The sequence below is a fragment of the Castor canadensis genome, chromosome 4, assembly GCF_047511655.1.
Source record: "Castor canadensis chromosome 4, mCasCan1.hap1v2, whole genome shotgun sequence".
In the NCBI taxonomy this organism is placed as follows: Eukaryota; Metazoa; Chordata; class Mammalia; order Rodentia; family Castoridae; genus Castor; species Castor canadensis.
Genome location: NC_133389.1, coordinates 122,549,199 through 122,573,572, shown reverse-complemented (window position 1 = coordinate 122,573,572; position 24,374 = coordinate 122,549,199). Strand labels below are relative to the sequence as shown.

General features: G+C 40.1%; 1 protein-coding gene across 5 annotated transcripts in view; it reads right to left on the bottom strand.

The window, feature by feature from the left end:
* Cers6 (ceramide synthase 6) overlaps window positions 1–24,374 on the bottom strand; it is a 276,713-nt gene that overhangs the window by 89,906 nt on the left and 162,433 nt on the right. For 3 of the 5 annotated variants that reach the window (XM_074071036.1, XM_074071033.1, XM_074071034.1), the window contains exon 5: window positions 10,246–10,287. The exons of the other annotated variants lie outside the window; for them this stretch is intronic. In XM_074071036.1, the coding sequence (XP_073927137.1) occupies window positions 10,246–10,287 (42 nt within the window). The remainder of the gene's footprint in view (window positions 1–10,245; window positions 10,288–24,374) is intronic. 5 annotated transcript variants of the gene reach the window in all.

Below are 24,374 nucleotides of genomic sequence, written 5' to 3'. Positions count from 1 at the left end.
CTAAATAAATCTAGGGAAACTCAGCAGCTGTAACAAGCTCCATTGCCAACAACATGGAACTGGAAGGTCAGCTGTATCGTGGATTTCCTCAGTTTAAGATTGTATTTATTTAAATGACAGTACTTTCACAAATGGCACAAAAGTAATCAAACTGAATCCTGGGACAATTAAGTTCCTAATGTATTCTCTTTTATTCAGTGAATAAAATCCACTTATCCAGCACCTGCTCTGGGCCAGCAATGGTCCAGGTGCTGGGGGTGTAGGACTGAACAGAACAAACAGAAAATTGCTGCCCTACAGAGCTGACTTTCCAGTGGGGGAGACTGCCAACAACAAAAGAAGTAAGCAAAACCAGGTGGATGTGAGACATAGTGAGGCCTGAGGGGAGCAAATGCAGCAGGCAAGGAGAAGGTGAAGCACCAAGGATGTGCAAGGGAGCCTTCCCTGGCTACTTCAGGGAAGGCTTCACAGATGACACCCTCCCCCGCATCACCAGCATATGAGTTCGAACCCAGGGACTTGCACAAACTAGGCAGGCACTCTACCACTGTAGCCATGCCCCTAGTCCTTTTGCTTTTAGTTCCTTTTCATATAGGGGCTCACTAACTTTGCCTGGACCACCCTACCTCCATGATCCAACTGCCTCCACCTCCAGAGTAGCTGGGATTACAGACACATATCACCTCGTCAGGGTTGAATGGAGGCTTTTCAGTGATTTCCTTTAGGAAAGTTATCACTATGTCATAACTTACTTTGCCATAGTGATTACATTATTTTCTAGTTTCCACCATTATTTACACGTAAATAAAATGAACCATCCAGACAGAGAGGCAGATGGCATGAAAAGGGAGAAGGAAGGGAAATTCTTCTTTAATAGAAAACTACTGTTTTCTATGTCTCTAAGTTTTTGAGTCACTCTGTGACTAGGTGTTGCATCCTTAGACATGGTCCTTGCTAAATATGATGGTTCCTGGAAAGCACATTTAGTTGACACCTAGTTAGTTGGAGGACAGGAGGATGAAAATTCAGGTCCTTTGCAAGGCTGGTGTTCTCTGACAAGTAGGAAAATAAAAGGAGGTAAAAAAAAACCACTGCAGACAAATTGTCTGCTTTTCAACATGAACCCTTTAACTACTTCTGCATTTGACAACTTGTCAGCTGAAAAAAATAGTGTGATTCCCTGTTTCAGCTCTCTGCTCTATAAAATGGCCAAGGTGATGGTCATAAGTGGTTTTATGAAATCGAGGATTATGAAGAGGAGTAAAACCAGAATAGAAGTCAAGTCAGTGATCTGCCTCCTTAGGTGACCCCAATCATAACACAATTTCGTGATAACACAAGACAATGGCAAAGTGAATGATATTAAAATGAATTCAGTAAAGAAATTATACTGACAGCATAATCAGGATTCTTAAGCTACAATTTTACACTAAAGACCCTATATATGAGGAAAATTAATTCCTCAATATATTGAGCCAGTATGACTAATCTTTTGGCCACTGAAAAAAAGTCTGCTCTTCCTATACATACATTTTTGGTTTTTGGCAGTACTGGATTTGGAACTCAGGGTCTCATGCTTGCTAGGCAGGTGCTCTACCACTTGAGCCATGCCTCCTGTCCTTTAATACTTCAGGTATTTTCCAGGTAGGGTCTTGTATTTTTGCTTATGGCTGGCCCCAGACCATGATTCACCGACCTACACCTCCCATGACTCTGGAATTACAGGTATGAACCACCATGTCTGGCTTATTATTGAGACATGTTCTCACTAACTTTTTGCACAGGCTGGCTTCAAACTGCAATTCTCCTGATCTCTAACTCCCAAACAGCTGGGAATACAGGTGTGAACCACAGCACACAGCCACTATACATAATTATGCATGTTGATCTAGACATGTTTATAGCAAGATCTAGACATGTTATAGCAATCTCCACAGTTCTGTGTCACAATAACTCAAGAGGTCATAATCAGTGTAGCAGCTGATGTCCTAAGAAGTATATTGTCAAATACTATAAATTCGTAAGAGTAATGATCTCAGCTAAGGCTAGGGATCAGAACTGCTTCATCTTTTTAACTTACAGATTGCTGGAGTAGACTCCAAGCCTGTTAAAATAGAACCTTTGTGGAGGGGGATCAGTGCTCAGTTATGTGTCTCCTGGATAGTTCTCCAAGTGACTCTGAGCACAACAGGTGAATGCAGGGCACCTGACACAAGGAGGAAGGCTGTTGAGGCCTACGACACCTGTAGTGCACAGTGTGTTGAGCAGGGATTGTATGGGAGAACAGCTTGTCACCTTCTAGTGCAGCTGCTCTCTGCCTGTCCTTGTCCTCCTGTGACCAGTGCTCAGGGTCAAAGTTTCACAGGACCAGACATGTAGGGGAGAAGAAAGAGCCTGGGAGGTGGCTTTACTGTTTATTTAAATAAAGATGCTTTCTACACTGGCAGCCACACAGCACAAGTGTTCAAGACACAACAAATCCAATAGCATAGTAATAACAGGCTTATTTCACCCAGGACAAAGACGCTGGCTTTACCTGTCCTGAACAAAGTAGCTTGCCTGCACTACCATCATTTCTTCCTTAATGACTGAACCTCAATTTTTAGCTGAACATACTATCTCAACTTAAAAAACAAGAACATCTACATTCAGATAGGTTGGGCCTTTTGACTCCGTTCTTGTCTATGAAGTGGAAATGGAGTGTGAAACACCCAGAAAGACTGCTTCTTAACTGGTGAATTGGCTGGAGACCAGCTGTCCCCAAACGACCTTCCCTTTTCCCTCACTGGGGGATTATTTCATTGATATGACGGACAGAGTTCAGCCATCTTGCACCAGAATATAATCTGGAAGATGGAAGCCTGTACAGTCCCCGTGTCCTTGATGACGTAGTCATCACCTCAGACTTCAGATTTATTTGACATGAGAAATAATCTTGCTTGTTCTTTAAGTCACTCTGATTGATTGGTGGATGGCGATAGGCCCCAAACCTAATCCTAACCAACAAAATGGAAACACCAAGAGTGGTGTTGAGGCAGGAGAGACTACAGGCAGTCAGCATCCATCCTGTGATTTTTTTCTAATTATACTAATTCCAGTATCCTTCAAAAGCATATGTCATATGTGCAACTTTAAGTTTATGAAAAGATTTAATACATTGCAGCACCCCAGGTGCTGAAGCAATAAAATTTGCCTGACTTCTGTATACAGAAGGATGACAGTGACTTTGATGGCAGTAGATGGTAAGAGATTAGAGGTTGAGAGCAGGGGATGAACTAGAGGGAGTCACTAGGATACTCTGTCTTACTGATCATAGGGCCAGGGGCAGAGAGGGGGTGATGATGACACCAAGAGCTCAGGCTCCTGGGCATGGTGGTGTATGCCTGTGATCCCAGAACTCAGGGGGCTAAGGCAGGAGGATTTTGAGTTTGATGCCAGCCTGGGTTACATAACAGGATAGTATTAGTACTGGAGATGGTAAAGACCAAAAATAAAATGGGGAAGGCTAGAAGGCCAGAGAAGGAATAATGGGGAAGGGAAGATGGTGAGTCTGAATCTGAACTTGAAGAGCTTTGGAGGTGCCCATGGGATACAATGAAAAGTCCAGAAGAAAATCAGAGAATTGGCTGGGAATCTAGGCTCACTTGCTCTGCAATTTTAAACACATTTGATGATTTTACAACAATTACTCAATAAAGCCCAGGCTCCTTATCATGAGTTCAAGGCAATTTGCAACCTGGCTTTTATGTTTCTGGATTTATCTCTTATTCTTCTTGGCCCACAAGGTCCCACCAAACACAAAAACTATGCAAAAGTCACACATCCTATTCAGTTTCCCTGAATAAGCTCACAGACTCCCCCCCACATCGTGCACATTTCTTTCACAACGTGTGTCCATTCTGCTGCAAATATCTGGCCACTTATCTGCTTCCCATGCCACACAGAACTCCTACTCAGAGCTCCGAGGGCCTGGCCTGTCATCTCAAATATAGCACAGCAGGGCTGACCCACGGTCCAATACTTGCTTAATTAAAGGAGGCTCATACTCCAGGCATCTGTGTTTGCTTATTCTTTTTCCTTATCTGGAACACAACAAAGAATCAATGATGACCTGAGCTGTCAGGGCTGGGTGAACAGTACAATGGGTGCTCTAATCTGAAGAGAGCAGATAAGAAAAAGATAGAAAAAAAAATTACCAAAGAATGAACAGACTAAAGGACTTTCACATGAGGAAAAAAGGACACAACACCCTCAAGTCTGAAGCCTATATTTCATGTGGCAAAACACATCAACAGTGCAGAATACATAGCTCAGGCTCTATATGCAGTCAGAGTGTCACAAAGACAAAGCACCTGACATTTTGGTGTTCAGGAGGCAGGGCTGGGCTGGAGGAAGAAAAGCACAGTGGGAGACGTTCACCACCAGCACACAGCAGCCACTCTGGAAAGCAGAGTCAGGGCTGTGTGATTCGTTCATCTTCACTGTACATCACAAAACTGGCCAGGGGTTGTTAGGTAAGGCCTGGTGCTTTCCTGTTGAAAGGTTCTCTCTAACTGTCATAAGGACAGCGTGGACTGTGCTCTTGTTAAATACAGCAAATCTCAAGTCAGAAACATTGCTTTGCATCTCCAATTTATAATAAAAAGAGGACGGAAAATAATGGCAAGTTAGAGTGTAGGAAGCAGAGGGGCACATGTGAGCATTCTGCCCACTTTCTGTGAGATACACTTCTATTTTTGCTGAGAATTAACCAAGATTACTGGACGTGTGTAAGTTACCTTTTAGTTGGCATGCTAAGAACAATATAAATACAAAACACATTTCAGTGACATTATGAAGTACTGACCACCAGAACCTCTTTGAGCCAATGTGCAGTGATGTCTCCAGAGCCTTTGCACATCTCTCTGGCCTTTTATACAGGCAGTGGTGGACACGGTCATGGGGGGTGTCCATGAGAGGAGAGCCTGAAACAGGAGGCTTGGCACCACCTGCACCTCGGTGTTGGCTCTCACTGCAGGCCCATCATGAAGAAGTAGAAAATGGCCCAGCAGTCACGCCCTACGTATTTATCCAAAAGAGTTAAGAAGTTCTGTCCACGCAACACCTGCATGCAAAGCTTTCTAGCAGATTTACTGACAAAACATGGAAGCAACCAAGATATTCGGTGGATAGATAAACAGTGGTAACACAGTTTAACACGGTTGAATGTTATTTAGACATAAAAAGAAAGAGCTGTCAATCCACAAAAAGACATGGAGGAAGCTTGCACGTATTGCTAAGTGAGAGAAGTCAACTTGAAAAGATTATATATGGTCTAATTCTAAGTATATGACAGTCTTGGAAAGGCAGCACTGTGGAGACAGTAAAAAAAAATCAGTAGTTTTCCAGGACAAAGAAGGAGGGAGGGACAACAGGAGGAGCACGGGGGACTGTTAGGGCAGAGGAACTCTTCTGTGTTACTGTGTAATGGTGGGCTACTGGCACTAAACACATGCAAAATGCCTCAGGCTAGACAACACCAAGAGTGAGCCCTAATGTAAGCTGGGGTCTTTAGTTAATAACCATGCTGGGTTTTTTTTTTTGTTTTGTTTTGAGAGGGGAGTTGTACTGGGGTTTGAACTCACGACTTCACACTTGCTAGGTAAGTGCTCTATTACTTGAGCTCCACCTCCAGCGCTAATAATAGTGTTTTAATATTGGCTCATCAATTGTAACACAATTGTGCCACACTAATAACACAGATGTAATACTAAGAAAAGTGGGAGGGGAGGGACTGCAGGCTGTATAGGAAGTCTTTGTATGTCCTGTTCAGTTTTTTTTCTAAAATTGACTATATATATATATATATATTTATTATATATATTATATATATGTAAAACAGATTATATATATTCTACTGGTTTTTAAAAACATAATTACCTGAAAGCATCCGAGCCCTTTAATAACTTAAAACAGGACTTTTTCAAAGGAAAAAGGAGGCAACTTGAGGACAGTTTACCATAAAATTCAGAGGTAGCCTGGGCTTAAATTATACTCCTTTCACTTGCTCGCTGCATAATCTTGAGCAAGTGGCATGATTTCTCTTTTACTTCTGTGAGAATTGACTGAGTGACTGCCAGTCCCTGTGACGGTGTGTGGCACACAGCAGTGAACGCACAAATAGTCCCTGGTCTCACAAACACTGACAATGAGAAATAACAAAACAAAAATAACCCAGGAGATAAAGCAAACGACACAGTAAGTGAGAGGGTGAAGAGTGTTGCAGCAGCCAGAGGGAGAACAGGTTAGGCGGGCCAGGATTACCAGACTGGGCTCAGCAGTAATTCCACCATCCCATCCCAGCAGGTGATGTAACACTCCCACCATCTGGGGATGCTGTGCCCCACTCCCTCTTCCAGGGAAGAAGCTGCAATAAACAGTGTCTGGCATAGAGGCGATGCTCAGTCAGCCAGGCGGCCTCTTATTACTACAATTATTGCTAAGCAGGCACTTCAGTAAATGGCAGTACATTTCTGAATAACTCCTGTTACCATACCCACCATATTTCAATGCCCGATTTTTGTTTTTAAATGCTAGCACAGAAGCTAGTATCATAGGAAGTTCAAACTTTAAATACCTAACTTAAGATATTTAAAAAGACTCATACACTTCAGGAAAAATGAATACTTACAGAATTTGTGATTGTTTATTAATAAAAACCATCTTGTCATTTACCTTTCCGGTCACCTCTGCCAAGAAATCTCATATATTGATTCTTTTGGATTCTAGGAAAGGCTTTGGCAACTGTGTTTGTATTGGTTAGCTTTGGCTGCAAAGAAAAGAAAAATTCAAAGAAATGGGCTTATAAAGAGGTAGGTATTCCTGTGGTGGGTGAGAGGTGACCCAGGGCTAGTATGGTTCCTTGAGGTCGCCAGAGACCTGGCTTCCTCGTCACTGGCTGTATCACCACTCTTTAGGGTGTAGACTTAGACTCTAAGGCCCAAGAAAGCTGTCACAGTCATCTGTCTCATCTGTGAGGAAGAAGCAGGAAGAGAAAAGGAAGGGGGCCTCTCAGGAGACTTCCTAGAGCACTCTCTATCACTTCTCAAGCATGTGGTTATCACCAAAACTTTGACGTAGCCTTGGCTGCAAGTGAGATGGGGCTTGGGTAGCTGGAGCTGTGTGTCCAGCTCAGAATCTGGGAGAAAGTGCTAGCACTTTCAGAACAGCAACTGTTCAGAGGGTAAAACAAAATGGCCGCCCCACTTATCTGGCTGCTGAATGGGTCACCTGTGGCCATGCAGAGGGAGGCTTTCTGTTGCAAGATTTTAGCAGGTGCTAGAGACAAGGGAGTGTCATAGTTGGTGACTTGTTCTAAATGCAGCCCCCTACACACCTTTTTAAAAAAATGATTCAAATTTCATGGAAGACGAAAACATTCTAATACATGTTAAGACGATAAAAGATTTAGAGCTGTGTTTATAAATGTACCTTACATACAGTATCACAAGAATACTTTAGACAGTTATGGTAAAGGCACATGATTTTTTATGTGGAACTGTTCAAGTAATATTTTCAAACTGTATTTAAAGGTATATGAAAAATATTTATCATGTAATAGATAAAAAGACAAGATATAATATAATGTGAACTCCATAACATGTATGTTTGTGTATGTGTGAATGATAGTAATCAAGAAAAATTAACCTTATCATTTCCAAAATCTCTATATAGAAAATATATTGAATTTAAAATTATATATACATATGTACTAAAAGTTCTGCATTCAGTAGCAGTTCTAAATTGTTTGACAAACTTTGTCTTTTTCTATGATTTTTTTGTATTATTTAAAAATTATCCTTTATCATATAAAATTTTTAAAGTCCAAAAGACAAAAATCACCAGCCCAACTTATAATGCATTTTAAAAGTACTATCACTTTTAACTTTGGGAAAAAAATATTCAAGTATGTAACTGGGGTGGTGTTGAAGCATTAATAAAAAATCTGATGCTTACAAGCATCAGATTTTCCATGGAAGAAAATCAGTCTTAGACATTAAAAAATCATTATTAGTCTCCTAAAGATGTGAACTGAAGCCAGGTATGGTGGGGCACACCTGTAATCTCAGTACCCAGGAGGCTGAGGCAGGAGGACTGATTTCCAGGCCAGCCTGGGCTACATACATAGTGAAACCCTGTTTCAAAAGAAACAACTGCAACAAAAGGTTTCAACTGAAGCAAGTTCCATCTGTACCAAGAAACCAAACTGCTACAGATCCTCCAGCCTTATTTTGATACTGTTAACTATGCCTGATACTCTTTTATGTCTGAAGCATGGCTGGAGGAGGCACAAAGACTTCATGACTTGTCCCTGCCACGGGAAGCTGGGCAGAAGGACCCTAGCTCCCTGGGTCTAGCTTTCTTTCCAGCCTTTGTCTTCACAACCACTCCCTCAGATACTACCTTGTCACCTGCCTTCCCCAGTGATCTTTCCCTTTAAGGGCAGTCTCTCTCCCTCTGTTTTGTCTATTTAATTGTGCTATTGTACCAGCCAAAAGAAACCAAGGTATAAAATCCAGAAATCATTTTGTGTCATTTAATACAAAATATAACAAAGTATACATTCCAATTACTAAAAACAAAAGCCAGATTTTAGGAAAAAGAAATTCCATATATATATATATATATATATATATATATATATTTTTTTTTTTTTTTTTTTTTTTTTTTAAAGAGAGACCACCATGAAAGGTATACTGGGACTCAGAGATCTCGGCTGAAAATCATTATAACCAAAACTCAGCTATTGTAATAGTCTGTCCTGATGTATTGCCAACTGTTTTATGAGAGAACAGAATGCTCTTACTTAAAAGAAGCAGCAATATATCTGTAAGCCAATTCATTTTCATAAATCTTTTGGTAAGAATAATCTAAAAATCTATCCTCTGATTCTTAGCAATATAAAACACAAAATAGGAAGAAGAATAAAAGGAGCCAAAATGTGCCAGCAAGGTAGAATTTTCTGCCCAGTACAGCTGCCTGCAGCTCTCCAGGGACCTTGAACTGCATCCCAGTGGGAGGCTGGGTAGCATCAGTGCTTCTGTATCTCTTTTCTTTGTATTTGGTTCTCTGCAGGGTCTCTTTTTCAAACATGCTGATGATTCTGAGCTAAATAGCCCTGACAACTTTACAGGGCCTACGGTTAAATGCATGAAAGAAAGCCAAAATCTAATTCTAAATCTGAGGAGTGAAAAGGTCAGGATTCAATTCGCTCTGGGAAAACAATAACCCTCTGAACTACGGACGAATAACTGGAGGAAATACAGAAGATAAGAGATGTGAGGTGTCTTCCCATAACCTTTGGTGGGGAGAAATGTTTTGTCAGTTAGAGATGACAAATGTGAAGCCATGGACCCCTTTCTGCTTATTGCCTACAACTTGTAAATTCCAGTCTGTCTACAAATGGTACATTTGGTACTTAGGAAATTACTTAGTATTTCCTCACTAAATATCCCTTATAACTCTCTAGCTGCTATTCTAGCAGGTAATCTTAATGCTTAATTGAAATGAGTTCCTAATCTTCATTTCATTTAAAAATGTAACTAAGGACATCAATGATGGCAAATTTAAAGAAGTTTTTTTTTTAGGGTATCGACTGCTAGAACACATCTATACTGTTTTTGCTGTTGTTGTTTTGAGGTACTGTGGTTTGAATTCAGGACCTCATGCTTGCTAGGCAGGTGCTCTACAACTTGATCCATGTGCCAGTCCTCCTGTTCTTTTTTTTTTTTTTTCCTGAGTCATGCCTGCATCCTTCCCAGGACACAGACACTGCAGAGCTGTGAGGCTAAGAAGCAGCCCAGAGTACTCTGGCTTCATAGCGCCTGTACCCTCCAGATAGGAACCCCTCAGATGTACTACCTAGACATTAAATGCACACTTCTTTGTTCTGCTACATTAAAGCCATTTCTAATTGTCATGCCTCTCTGCTTAAGCAGCAGACTTCAATGCATGCATTCCAGTGCTCATACTCTAAGAGACAGATAGTCAATTTTGAAATTGCTTCCAGCTCAAATATTTTCTTTCCATAATGTAACAATCTGAATCTTTATCAAAGGCCATGGATAAATTTTTCTTTCAAAAAGATTCAGAACCAAACTAAAGCAAAAAGGAAATAACGAGAAAACACAACGTGATGGTGACAGGCTGTGTGAAATCTCTGGAGAAAATGGACCGAAGGATGCTGGCAGCACTGCTATTGCTTACCCCGCCGAGAGACATGCTATTCAAAGGCTTCCTTTTCAATTCCTGTGAACACATTTGAAAAGAGAGAGGAGTGGTCAATTCTTCTTCCCATAAGCTTATTTTACTTTTCTTACAGAGTGTGGAACACAGTGTAAAAATGGTTTTTTAACCCAGCCCATGGGGGAAGAAAAGAAAAGCCTCACAGCAACAGGACATTAGAAGCTGTAGGTGAAAACATTACCCAGGGACCTTAAAGAAAGCGGGAGGGAATGGAAGAGAGAGATTGAGGGATTGTAGGAAAAATCCCCACCTCATTAGATGACCATCAACCTGGCACACTATGGTAACAGAGTTAGAAGGTTCTCTCTAATCCCGTAGATTGGGTGTGGGTCAGGAGGGGGTATATGGGTGAGGGTGACAGGAAGATCCCTTGAGGGCAGAAACTATAACCTGGTTGTAGTGTCCTTAGATCCCAACCCAGTGCTCCATACATAGCGGTTGCTCAGTAGATGTTTCTTGAATGCGTTGCTGAGTAAATTTCCCAGCCAGCCATGTAAACGTGTACACAGTTTTCATTGATAGTCTACAGTCATTTAAGAACCCGGGTGCCTTTGCTGGCAACGGAGGGCACATTTTCACTCTAAATGGAATGCATCCCCACACTCTTCTACCATCTGAATTGTCTCCTCTATTTAGTAAGAAATAACTGGTTTTTAAAATGTTTGGGGTCACAGTGTAATACTTAGCTTCCATTTTGACTCTTTCACAGAATATTCTATACAAGGAAAATAGCATTTGTTTCTTCACTATATGTTCTTTCACTCGGGCAATTGTCTTATCATATGTTGAATGCTCACTCTGTGCTAGTCATTGTGCCAGGCACCAGCCACCTGGTAACAACCATGCCACAATTCAGGTTTACAAGGAGATCATCGCTCAGATGATAAAAAAACAAAACAAACAAGAAGCACAGACAGTATTATAATTAAGATAAGGCACTATGGGAGCATCCACTGGAGAGATGGGAAGTGGTGGCTGAGGGTTAATCAGTATGAACCTGTCTTTTAGTCCTATATTTTATGATAGTTTCTCTAGTTAAAAGAGAATTTTAAATGATAGAAGTAGCATGATAAGCAATGTATATTAGTATGATTCCATTATTTAAAATAATGTTTATGCACAAAATATCAACTGTAAACACAGAAGTACTTATTTCTCAAGAGAAAAAAGCAGGATGCTCTTCTGCACTATGTGAACATTTTACACATTATATGTCAACTGAATTTTAAAAATCACTTTTTAAACGTGAACTGAAATTGAAAGAAAAGCAAAGGTAGTGACAAATTAAAGACAAGGTTGAATTAATTATAATTGCAAACCAAGGGTAGGCTATAAAAATGGCTATTAGTTTCCAATGGTCAATAGGAACTAGGAAAGTTCACAATGTCTAGGAAATAAAAGTGGAGTAATTTGCTCAGGAAATTTTTCTATTCTGGTTACAAAGAACTAAGAGAAACCTCTCCTAGGAGCCTCACAAACAGGATGCTGAGTGCTATGACATATCCTGACATTATTCTCATAATATTCAGTGGAAGGTTTCACAGACCCCTTTGCATAACGACCCCCAACAGAAGCTGATGGCCCATGTCACATGTAATTTACAAGATCATTTCTGAGGGAGCCAGTTCAGCCTAAGAGCCTGGGGCTCCCTGGTTAACAGAATGGCTCTGGAAACCACATGCCTATGTTCAAACCACATAATTTTCTGTAAGCATTTGGGTAAATAACTTGACTTTTTTATGCTTTAGCTCCTGTATGCCCATAGGATTTTGTGAGATGTAAACAAATTAGTGTATATACAAATTTTAGCATACAGCCAGCACAAGGTAAATGATCCATGCTAGATATTTACCTCATCATCCTTGAATTGTCTCTCACCTGAGCCTTCACTAGGGCAGTGAACATACCGGATTGGGTCCTGGAGCCTCTGCTGGTTATGAGCAGACTCCCAGCAAAAAGTCCCTTTCCTGTGGAGGGTCAGGAACCTAGCACAGAGCAGAGGCTAGGGAGGAGCGCCTGTAATCTGAAGTGATGGAAGGAGTAATCAGAATGCCAGGACACTTCTTAGAAAATTGCCTTGAATATGTTCCACCACACCAAGATGCAGGCAATACAGGCCTCAAGTTCTACTATGTGGAACAACGCAAATCTACTCCCTCTGAATCTCCTCAAGGACCTAAAAGAAAAAACTTATTGTACAGGGCAACTTATATTACATTATTATTTATATTGAATATGAACTATGGACTGGGCATTTCATTCTTATAACAAAGTTCTAAATTGGGTCATCTAGAAGGAAACTGAGGCACGGAGAAGTTAAGTACCTTGCAACACGTTGTATGTCTAGTAAACAGCAGATCCATGTTATAAGTCCAACAGACTGGCTTGGCTCACTCTCTTAATTATATACTATGTTACACCACACATACAGTTAAAAGTTACAAAACTTCCAGGAAGAAATTAAAGGAGTTTCTTATAGAACAGACTTGCTTTCTGGACAGGCTTAGGCCTCTTCTAGATAATAATATATTTGCCTTATAGAAAGGAATGTTTGCTCCATATCTTTGGGTTAATGACTGCTTTGGAATAAGTGGTTGCCTTCATCAGGGCAGAATCTTTCCTTCTTATCCTCTGGGACCTACTGAGAAGAGAAGGTCTGTCAGTCTTGATGAGACTAAAATTCAACAAGAAACCCACAAGCAAAGCCAGTCCTTTCCTCTTGGAGGCCTGAATGGACAGGTCTTATAATTAAGGGTTATGTACATGACTACGGTCTAGCAGCCTAATAACTCATGTAGGATGAGAAGGTTTTAGGTTAAAGTCTTGTTGTGCCCTGGATGTGTGGGGAAGGGAACCTGGTTAAGTCAAAGTCCCTGGCTAGATCTACACCATCTACCACAGAGAGGATCATTAAGAATGCATTATCTGTGTTTTGTAAAGGTACAGCATTCTGTAAAAACATAAGATAATCATTGGAACTAGTGGATACCTTCAAGTAACAAGACTTAAAACATCATGACATTAAAAAATACTCGTTCCCACAAAATCTCATGAACCAATGGCCAGATCATACTTAGTCCTGCACTGATGTGGTCACTATAGTTCACCCATATGCTTCTGATGTCTTCCTTTGTGAATTACAGCATAGATCTTTAAAATGTAAAGTCAGCTCACAAACCTTCATGATAGGCAATGGAACCTTGGCTTTACACATAACTCATCCTAGTATCTAAAATCTAAATATAAATCATCTTATATAACATTTTATATATGGTATTACTACATTGCCTTGTAAATTCTTTTTTTAGGATCTGACATTTTTGGATTCATGAGATACATGAGAATCTGAGTTTGAGTTTTGAGCTTAGTAATTTAAAACCAAAAGATTTGACTTTAAAATTCATTAGGAGGATGACAGAGGGAGAGAGTCTTTACAGAATGGCTGATAATCAGCATCAAGTTGTCTCCATATCCTTTCCTTCCAATATTAACGTGGTGCCAAAGGGGGCCATCTGACAGCCACTTTGAAGCAGATGATTTCTAACTATTTATTAAAGAGAAATATTTTCCATGTCCCAGGGCATACTGCTAAGACAGGGATTTGTGAGTTCCAGTTCATTATTAGTTTTGGCAGGGTTCTGCTGCCACAGTTGTTAGCTCTGCTGGCATCAGACATCATGTTTCTGCTGCAGTAGCCACAGAAGAGATGTCCTAGATTAGTGATAAAAACTAATGGAGCCAAGCAACAGTGCTGTGGAACTGATAAACTAAGATGGAAGAGATAATTGAGAACAATAACTTATAAATATCTAAGATAATTAAATAAGCATAGCATACCAAAAAAAAAAAAAGAAAAAAAGAAGAAGAAGACATCCTTGAGCCACATAATTTTAAAACAAGATTTTTAAATCTTCTTCCTAAGGAGAACAACAATTCTTTGTGCTGCAAGGGAAAAAAAAAATTCCACCTGCACATGAGTGTCCTTGCTTTATGAACAGTTCCCTGATGCCATCAAGATGCCATTATCTGTGTCAGAGCCATTTACCTGAAAAATGTCCCCTATCACGAATGTGGAGCAGCCACTGGAAAAGGTAGCTGTGGGAAACCGAGTGGGGTGCAGCCTGTGTTTAAGTGTTTTCCCTTCAGGGTTTCATTTACAAACACATCAGTGTTCTCCATTTTTCTTCTGAGGGACTGGTGCATCTTTAAATGACTGTCTTTGATTCTTGTAACAATAGCGTTAAAACTTGACTCATATTTACCAAATTTACCTAATAATGCAATTGCCTGGCTACCTATAGAGAAGCCAGACTTCAGGGTCTTATTATTCACTCCGTGTGTCCAAACATGTGAAGAGCTCATTGTGGGTCAAAGATGTCTATGGAGAAAGAACAGTCAATACTGTGCCACAGAATCAAACAGGTATCCTAGTTCTCTTTCCAACATGTCGCTTCATCTATACTTTTACAAAGGACAGCACTGCACAGATGTGAAAGCATGTCTGACAACTTATGAGTCTTGAAACATGAGCAGGAGAAAGAATGTGACTCCTTTCTGATGATACAAGAGTGAGTATGAGATTGTGCGGGCAGAGGAAGAAAGAGCCAGATTTCCTAGGATATTTCTTTTGTTACTTGTGTCACAATAAATTGGTCTTGTTTTCTTCTTATCCATCATTTTACCTATTGGCAAATGGTCAGATTTCATTAAACTTGAACGATAACTAATGTAAAAAAAGCTTTAAAAAAACTAACAGTTCATTATTTTTTCCCTTCAATACCTCAAACTACCTATTCAGTTAGCACGTAAGGATTTCAGATTTAGAGATCACTAATGAAATATTTGATTTAGTAAAATATGTTTGAGTTTCCAGACTGAAATCAAAGGCGCCAAGCTCAGATAATGTCTCCCTGGCCTAATTCCTATGGTCAAGCAATAAATTAGAAACTTAACTAACATTCATTCAGCTTGTGAAAGAAGACTTACTAGTTACTCAAACTTGTTCCTAACATTAGCTGGCACTCCATTTTTAGAGGCAATATTTTGATTATCAATCTGAACAGAGGCAAAAATCCAAAGGTCAACTGGCAGGGAGAGTGAGAATCCCCAAATTAATGAAGCTCTCGCCGTAGATGCACTGGGACCCTGATATCTAGTTCCCTAAACTAAGTTCCCTTATTAAACTAGTCAGCCAATGTGACTGCAATTCACAATCGCTACAAACTTAAAACAAAAAAAAAACCAAAAAAACCCCCACTCCTCTTACAGGAGCTCTTCTTAGATAAGAATAGTTGTGAAGGAAAGGGGAAGAGAATATGAAAAGGAGACTTGTAAATAATATATTTAGCTTAAAGTCAATTAAGAAATCTTAAGTTATTTCTCCTTGCCTTTAGCTCAAAGAATTAATGAATAACTGTCTCAAAGGCTATGTAGGACTTAGTTAAGATGAACATAAATGACTATTGTGGAGAAGAAACAAATGGTTTGCCCTAATAGACTTTTCTTTAATGACTAATAATAAGAGGAGGAGCCAAAACAGCTCCATGAAGACTGGATTGCTATAAGAGAGTGAACCACTGAAATATGCATCACTGCAAAATATGACAAGTCAATCTCCTCTTTAACAATCCCAGTATTGCTATATATAAGATAGTTGGCAAATCTTTCACCATTTAATAAAAATTACAGCATAGACTAAGCCTCCCAAGATTACTTCTTCATTCATTTACAAATAGAAACTATTTTCCTCCTGGTACTTCCACTTCCTTTTCTCTCACCACCCAGTCTCCTCAGACTACCCTTCACTTTGGTCTGCTAACCCCAGTCCTACAGGCAAGGGGATTTCTACAATTCTGGAAGCAGATGGAAAAAAAATTACCTTTATATTGTTGAAGAAGAGTGATAGTGATAAAAATTGGATGTGAGACAATGAACAATTGTTGATGCTTTTACAAAGATGACTTATTTGGCTTCCGCGAAACCAAAATTCATATTTAAAATTGTAAAGAAATCATGCGAAAGAGATTTTCATAATAACTAAAGAGCTACACTTAATGTACCACAGGGCTGACATCAGAATATAACTGGTAGACCTCCTGCAAACTATCATTCAAACAGCACTGGAAGTTAGATGATGGAGGTAAAAGCAAACAGAGATTGTCTCTGGAATATACTAAGTACACAAAAGGGAGGGGGAGTTAAATTATCCAGGATCTCTCTATACATTAATCTGGTGGTGATTTAAAGGCTTCCAGAATTGGGCTACTGTATTTAAAGATCTTTGTTGGCAGGGCCAAAGAAATGGAAAGGATTTAACAAATGATGAGCCACTCAGCGTTTGGAGCAGGAGGGAAGACTGCTCATAAATTAAAGCTCCATCAGTGATTCCAGGTAGACAGACACACAGACAGAGTGAAGGGCACCTTCCCCTCTGGCTCCTTATGGGGGCTACTGAATCCCCTTTGGCCTTTGCATCTCCTGTCCTTCCCTTCCTCTGTGAGATGCCAACTCCACTATTTGAAAAAAGAAAATGGAAAAAGAGGACATATCTTCTTCTGCAATGGACTAATGCTTCTTTTGCTCTTCCTATCTATTTCCCCAGTGTCAGAACGAACCCTGGATCAAGTAAACAATTACAGATAGAGCACTGCTATGTGGAATAGCAGCTCTTTTTTTAAAAAAAGTTAAACAATATTCACTTTCCTATTTCTTTGCATTTTTGAAATTGGCTCAATTCTCAGTATTCCTTACTTAATATTACACACCATCAGTTTAACCTCATCTGCCTCATGGGCAAAGGGCAGATCCATATAGAGACCTGTATGTATGTATATATTGAGGATGTATCATCAGAAACTGTACTTGAAGTGTTTACTGAAAGTGTGGGAGGCACAAAAGGCAACCACGTGACAAGGACAGTCATAGACCTTTTCGGGGTGCACTATGCAGGCTCAGGGCATTATGAGGGAGAATGGGGTCCTGAAGGAAGATGAAAAGGGAGGGAAAGAAGGATGAAGCCTGGGCAAAGTCTTACATAATCCACAGGCGTTACCAAGTTAGGAAGGCATGATACATTTATGACTACCACTGACAAAACAGATTTGTTAAGGGGAGGTGGGGGTGGTATAGCTTTCCCATTACAAAGTGAAATGTTCTACTTTCTAGTACAGTAAGATAAAAAGCTTTTCTTGGTTAAAAATATAAAAATAGGATTTCTGGAAGCCCTATGCTCCCATAATAAACACTTGCAGCTAAAAATATTCTTTTTTTTTTAATCACTTCTCTTCCATCTTTCCACCCTAAATTAAGGCATAATATATAACATCATGGACTAGGTTTGCATTTCAGGATTTGCCTGAGCACAGAGATGGAGCCTTCTTACTGACAGAGGCTATTCAACAGTGATGAATGTGGGTGAAGACACACACGGCCTGAGGCTGAATGCTGAAAGCTAAAGGCCACCTCTGCCACTCGACTTTACTTATATCTCCAAAAGACAATGTTTTCTTCTTCTTAAAATGGTGTAACAACACAAATCTCAATGGACCAAGCTGAAGATCAATGAAATATCATGCTACAGGCCTTAGCATCCACAGCTCAGGGAAATGAGCTGAGGAAGTGAGTGGCTGTCATGGCTGAACACCCTTCCTCCTTCCCTAAAGTCAGCTGCCTGCTCTCCTTCAAACACCACAAAACGGAAGCATATTTTAAAATTATTTCTATTCTGTAGTAAGCATAAAAATTTTTAAGGAGAAAATGAAGTGACTGGGCTTGTAGTGTAGCCCCGTGGTAGAGAGCTTGCAAACTAAGGAGCAGTCCTCCCCCCTTACTCTCTGAGAGGGGGTCATTATCTTCACTGAAATGTGAATGAGCCTTGAATGAGAAATTGGTTTCTCACGCATGTGGGAAAAGATCATAAGGGAAACAGCCACAAATTTTCCCAGGCAATAAATAGTCATTCTTCTGGGAAAAAAAGGAAGACTATGCAATGTATAATTACATATATGCAGTTCTGGGGATGGAACCTAGGACTTTGTGCATCCTAGGCAGGTGTTCTACATTTCCAGGCCAAGAGTCTTTTTAAACTTTTACTTTTTATTTTCTCTCCTTTTAGAAGTTACTTTTTATGCACTGAGAATATTGTGTCTGCCTCCTCTTTTCTCTCTGTTTAATGTCAACCTTAACTTTTCAGTGCCTAAGTCTTCCTAACAAGCAAAAAATGGTTTACCAGTTCGAAATTGGCCTAGTGTCAACTGCCAACCTTCCTTGGGTATACTTAACACTAAAACCACAACTGATACACAAAACCCAGGTTCCTCTGCATGTATGTCAATACCACAGATGGCATGATTCTTGCAGGGCCAACACAGGTCTCCAGCATTTGCTACTTCTAATTCATGCTTCATAAAGCAACCAGTGGCCTTTTCCAGTTATAGTTCCATTGTCTGTGCCTTCTGTATTCTTGCCCTACTGAACTAAGCTCAGGTCTTACCTGGCAATCATTGACTGTGCCCATCACCCCACCTGCTGTTCTTTTTTATCATACATGTCCCTCCTCTCTTCCTTTGTCCCCAAGTTCCAGCACTAGTACTTGCTATTCTTTCCTGGTACTGTTCTTCCTCTTATGCTCCTTTGCTCATGCTCATCTGCTAAAGCCTCTTTCATTTATTCATCCTCAATACCCATCCTCAGTTCAGACTTTCCTGAACTCCTTATCCTAAACTCTCCTTCCACATTCTCCAACCCTAGAGGTCTATTCGCCACCATTCAAGCACTTAATCCTGTGCTACCAGACATTAAATACACTGTGAGCAATTCACATCTCCTATTAGCCTCTTTAAGCATAAGTAAAATGTGATCTTTCAGTAGAACTTTCATGCTATATCAGTTCTTATAAAATCAAAATTGTTACAAAGTTTAATTAAATTTTTCTTCATGATGTTTCAAAATAATAGAGTAACATGGCCACTTATTGCAAACACAGGTATATTACCAACTGCAAATCCTCTCCAGTTTCACATGAGAAACTTGAAATGCACCAAATGTAATTTCCCTCTACATATTCTAGTGAATGACTCCAGGAGAGATGAGTAGGGAATTTTCATGGTACAGAAGCTGAACAAAAGCTCCCCAAAATATTCTCGTAATCTCTCGAACGTGGGAATGTTACCTCACCTGGCAAAAGGCATTTTGCAGAGATGGATAAGTAAGCACCTTTGGTAAAGAAAATTGTCTTGGTTTAAAGAGGGAAACAGAGGGAGGCTTGACTACAAGATAGCAGTGATGCACTTTGAGGATGGAAGCAGGCTACAAGCCAAGGAATAAGAGCAGCCACTGCAAACTGGAAAAGACAAGGGAATAAATTCTCCCTCACAGCTACCTGAAGGGAAACACAGTGAGTATGTAGCCTTTCTGGGTACCACAATATAACACAACAGGTCTCAGAGTGAAGTCCTGAGCCTACCAGCACCACCACTTTGGTGGTTATTGTAAATGCAAATTCTCAGGCCTCCTATGATCTACTGATTCAGAGCTGTAAAGGAAGGACTAGCCGTGTGAGTTCATGAGTCTTCCAGATGATTTTGAGAACTAGTGTGATTAACATTTTCCTTTTGAACTTGGTTATTAACGGGATGTCATGCATTTTTAAAGGATGAAATAAAATAAACTAATAGACTATTGCTTCTTTGAAACAAATGCTATGAGAACACAATGTGAAAAGCCACAGGCACACCCCAATTATACTGCAGCACAAGATGAAAAAAGTATTACTACTTCAAAGTTTATGTCATCTGTGTTCAAATGTTTGAACTAGAAAAGTCAAGTATGAAGGCATGCACTGGAATCTGCTCTTAAATGAAATACTTTTTTCCTAGCAGGCAAAACAGATTTCAAATAAACAGAACCACAAATTGGTGCTTTTTCTTACAACGCCAAGTTCACTATTACTCAGAGGGAGTCCATTCTGTGCTCCTATCAATTTCTTGGCCAAGAATGCTACATTGAGCATATGAGGATAAGACTTCCAGTTTTTTTGTTTTTGTTTTTTTTGAGATGGGGTCTTGCTATGTAGCTGAGGCTGACTTTGATCTCATGACCCTTCTGCCTCAGCCTTCTGAGTAGTTGAGACTACATGCATATAAATGACCACTGTGCCCAGCTTTCAATGTTATATTAAGCACGAGCCTTTAAAAAAAAAAATCAAATGTATGTCAGGAGGAAGCTAAAAAAAAGAATAGCATTTCCAATATAACTTCTAAAAGCAGCCATTAGGTGCAACCTTTGTGCCATATCCCCTAAAATATCTTTTCTTTCAAAGTCAGATTTCATACCACAAACAGCTTTTTATTGAATGTCATATCTTGATAAAAATGATCATAATAATCAACCAGTATCAAAACCTAAACTCTACAGGGAGGGGGTCAAAGGGGAGAGATGGTGGGGGTGATCTAACCAATATACAATATAAGACTATTCGGAATTATCACAATGAATCCCCCCTGTACAGAAAATATATCCAAATTAAAAGAAAAACTTAAACTCTATTCTTAATGTCTACACTCTCATCATAAGGAGTATGTAAGGTATAATGAGTGTTTATAGAGCTATGCATGGTAGAGCACACCTGTATTCCCAACATTCATGAAGCTGAGAAAGGAGGATCACAAGACACTGTCTCAAAAAAACCCCAAAGACTGGAGATAAAGTTCATTGGTAGAGTGCTTGCCTAGAATGCACAAGACACTGGGTTCAATTCCCAGCACCACAAAAAAAAAGAAAGAAAGAACAAATTGTGATGTTCAGTAATCAGAATTTGGCCAGTCTTTGTTGACAATCTCATGCTTATCAATACTTTTCCTACTACACAGAAATCAACCAGAGGAGTCCATTATTTGAGGTCAAAGAACCTGTCAACAAGGGAAGGCAAGCAGGACATCATTTTGCTACCTAAGGTCCATCCCCTCCTCACAAAAATCCTGGCCATTAGATCAAACAAACTATAGTTTTATCCACAGCATTTGGTAATTTTGTTTTATATGGTTCTTTTTCTGGAACTCTCACGAAATCAAGCTAATTAGCAATGCACCATTTTATTAACTTCTTTACAGCTTTGACCACAGTTTCAGGGGAAAACTGAGGTGAGGGTGGGAGGGGCTGTGATTACGAATGAAGTAAAGGATCTCTTGCTTGTTTCATGCCTTTGATGTCCCTCCGCCCACCCCCAACTCTCCCCCCAACACACTGGGCATTGAACTCTAGTTATCATTTCCTCCCAGTCATCTTGAACAGCTGGTGCCAAATGTAATTTTTCTGCTCATATGGAACACCAGGCATCCTATTATTACTCAATTCCCTAATTAAGGCTGTGCTCTGGAGAAGAGCACACGAACACCTCACAACATGACTACGGCCTAGGAAACAAATTATGCTTACTTACATTGTGGGTACTAAGTATCCAAGTACCCTCCAGTATCCAAGTCACTCTAGAGGCAATCTCTAGCTTATTACCAATTCAAGGTCCTGAGCAATATGAGCCTTGACTGCATTCTGGACAGGAAGGAATAGGGAGAAAAAAACAGTTCCACTCCACTTGGTAATGTGCGCTATACCATGAAAACTCCTTGTCCTGTGCAGGGTAGAATATGTGATCTTTTAGTTCAGGGACTTAAGAACCAATTGGATGTTCCTGGACCACTCTGTTAATACAGTAGCAATCCTTTAGACATTATGAAGCATACTTCAGTCATCTTTTAGTGATGGGACCCTGGATATCAGTTACCTTATTGCCACAAATCACATCATTGCATGCCCACCAGCAACCATGCACTCTGGTAAGCATAAAACAAAAATACTGGAAATCCCAAACAGTTACTGTGAGCTAACATTCTGGGGATACTCTGGTTGGATATCCTAGTCATATAAGCAGAAGAGTTTAAGACAGTACTCAAGTTACCTAACAATTCAGAGGAAGGTAATTTTACTTATGTTTTATTACCAATGTCATGTACCATAGTAATGGCAGACAGAGTAACCACAAATAATGAGAATTCTCAATTCATCTCCATACTTTGTTTCAGTCATTATTAAGTTCTTTTCTCCAAAAATTTTTTAAACAGAAGTGCTACAAAATTATAAAATGGCATATTGTTCATTTCATTTCCCAAGTTTTTGAGAATTACCTACTGTATGTTTGGTAGGTAGCTAGCACTCCAGGATGATCCACACAGAATAGGAGGACCTGCTTTGGTCGGCATACAGAAGAGGGTGGATGTTCATTTGAGATGCAAACTCACTGACATGACACTTCATACTTCACTACTCAATGATACTATGTGATAATAACAGAAATTCCTACTTACTGAACACTTCTCATGACTCACAGACCAAACTGGTGCTTCACATACACTCAATACAGCCTCAAAATATATGCACTAAAGTAGAGATTTACAGTGCTTTAAGTTATAAGGTGTTCCATAAGAGGGGGGTCTCCAAAGAAGGTGGGCTAGTAGGCTTTGGATGAAGATCAGTAAAGTCCTTCTACATAAGTGACGCTATAGGAGGAAGCCCAGTGGTAGCCACATGCCCAGCCTGCTTGGGACAGGAGTATCTGGAACAGTGGGCAGGTATATGGACATTGTGGGGGCAGTTTTGTCCTGTGTTTGTCTTTGTCAGAAATGCTGCTGCCCTCAGGGAAAACTGAGGACTTTGTTCAGTGAAGTTTCTATGAGAAGCCACAGAAGAAGCCTAAGAATAAATCTATCAAACTGCTTAAAAGGAGTTTAATCAAAATATATCTAAAATAAATAACAATTCCCATGGGTATGGTAGCTCCCTACAGCTTTAAAGGAAGAGGGTGAAATAGGATGATGCCAGGAGGACCAGGGTTACAATAGTGATGAAGGAACAGTAAAGTCAGGGTTGGTGGTTAGGCTCTGCTGGCCAGGATTAAGGATGTTAATTTCACAGCAGTTCACACATGGATTGGGCCTGGGGTGGGCAGAAAGAACTGAAATGATTCTGCGTTGTCATCCTTAATCCTCAGCTCCATTTATTCATCATTTTAAGTGCAGAGAGGAAGAAGGGGAGGAGGCACAGAAGATGTGGGGAAGAAGTAGAGCCATGAGTTAATAAAACCCAGACATCAGCTAGGTGACCAGGAGGAGGAAAAAGAAGGATGTATTTTCACACAGAAACCAGGTGTCTGTAGAATGGGGACATGCAGAAGACCTAAGCCCTATTGAGTATCAAATCCAATCTCTTAGTGCAGTATTCCACTGATGGCAAGTCTCGTGTCATAAGTACTTTTAGACAAATCTTAACATCTCTGTTAGATTGGAAGACCCTTAAGGGCAGGAACCATGTCTTTCCTCCCCTATATTTGGCACTATACCTTGTGCACAGTTGCTTAATAAGTGTCAGTTATGTTGAATTAAATCCCCCATACTACTGATGGCACCATGGGAAAGAACAGTGTTCACATTAGTCCACGAGGTCGAGGCCTTGCACTGTCTTGCTGTTTTATACAATGTGCTGAGGATAATTGCCGTCGTGGGACAGGTGCTTTGCAAGAACAATGAACAGAGACTGGATCTCCCATCAGTAATGAATAGACGCTCTTGGAAGCAGCCATGAATGGAATGGCTTTTAAATCCCAGCTTTTGATCCTCAGAGGCCTGAGTCCATATTTCCACCCAGCAACAACAGGGACTACTTTATAGGATCACTAGAACCACTCCGAGGGTTTGCTTGTTAGTAAAGTATAACTTACATAAGGTGAAGTGCACAAACCCAAGGGCAGAGAGACCTGATGCCTGCCTGCATATGTGCACTTCTGCCTCCCTTATCGAGAACACATCCGCCCACACTCCAGCAGCTTCTCTCATGCTCCCTCTCCCTCTGGAACAATTACCTCTCAATATTGATTAATTTTGCCTGAAAAAAGTTCCTTTATTCTTTTCATTGTTCACTTCATTATGGAAGCCTAAATTCCTTGAGCACAAAATGTTGACCTACCTACTCACCTACTCTCTGTTTTGGAATTCCAAGGTGACTGGTATCACCAGGCTTTTGCATAATAGATCCTAACCAGT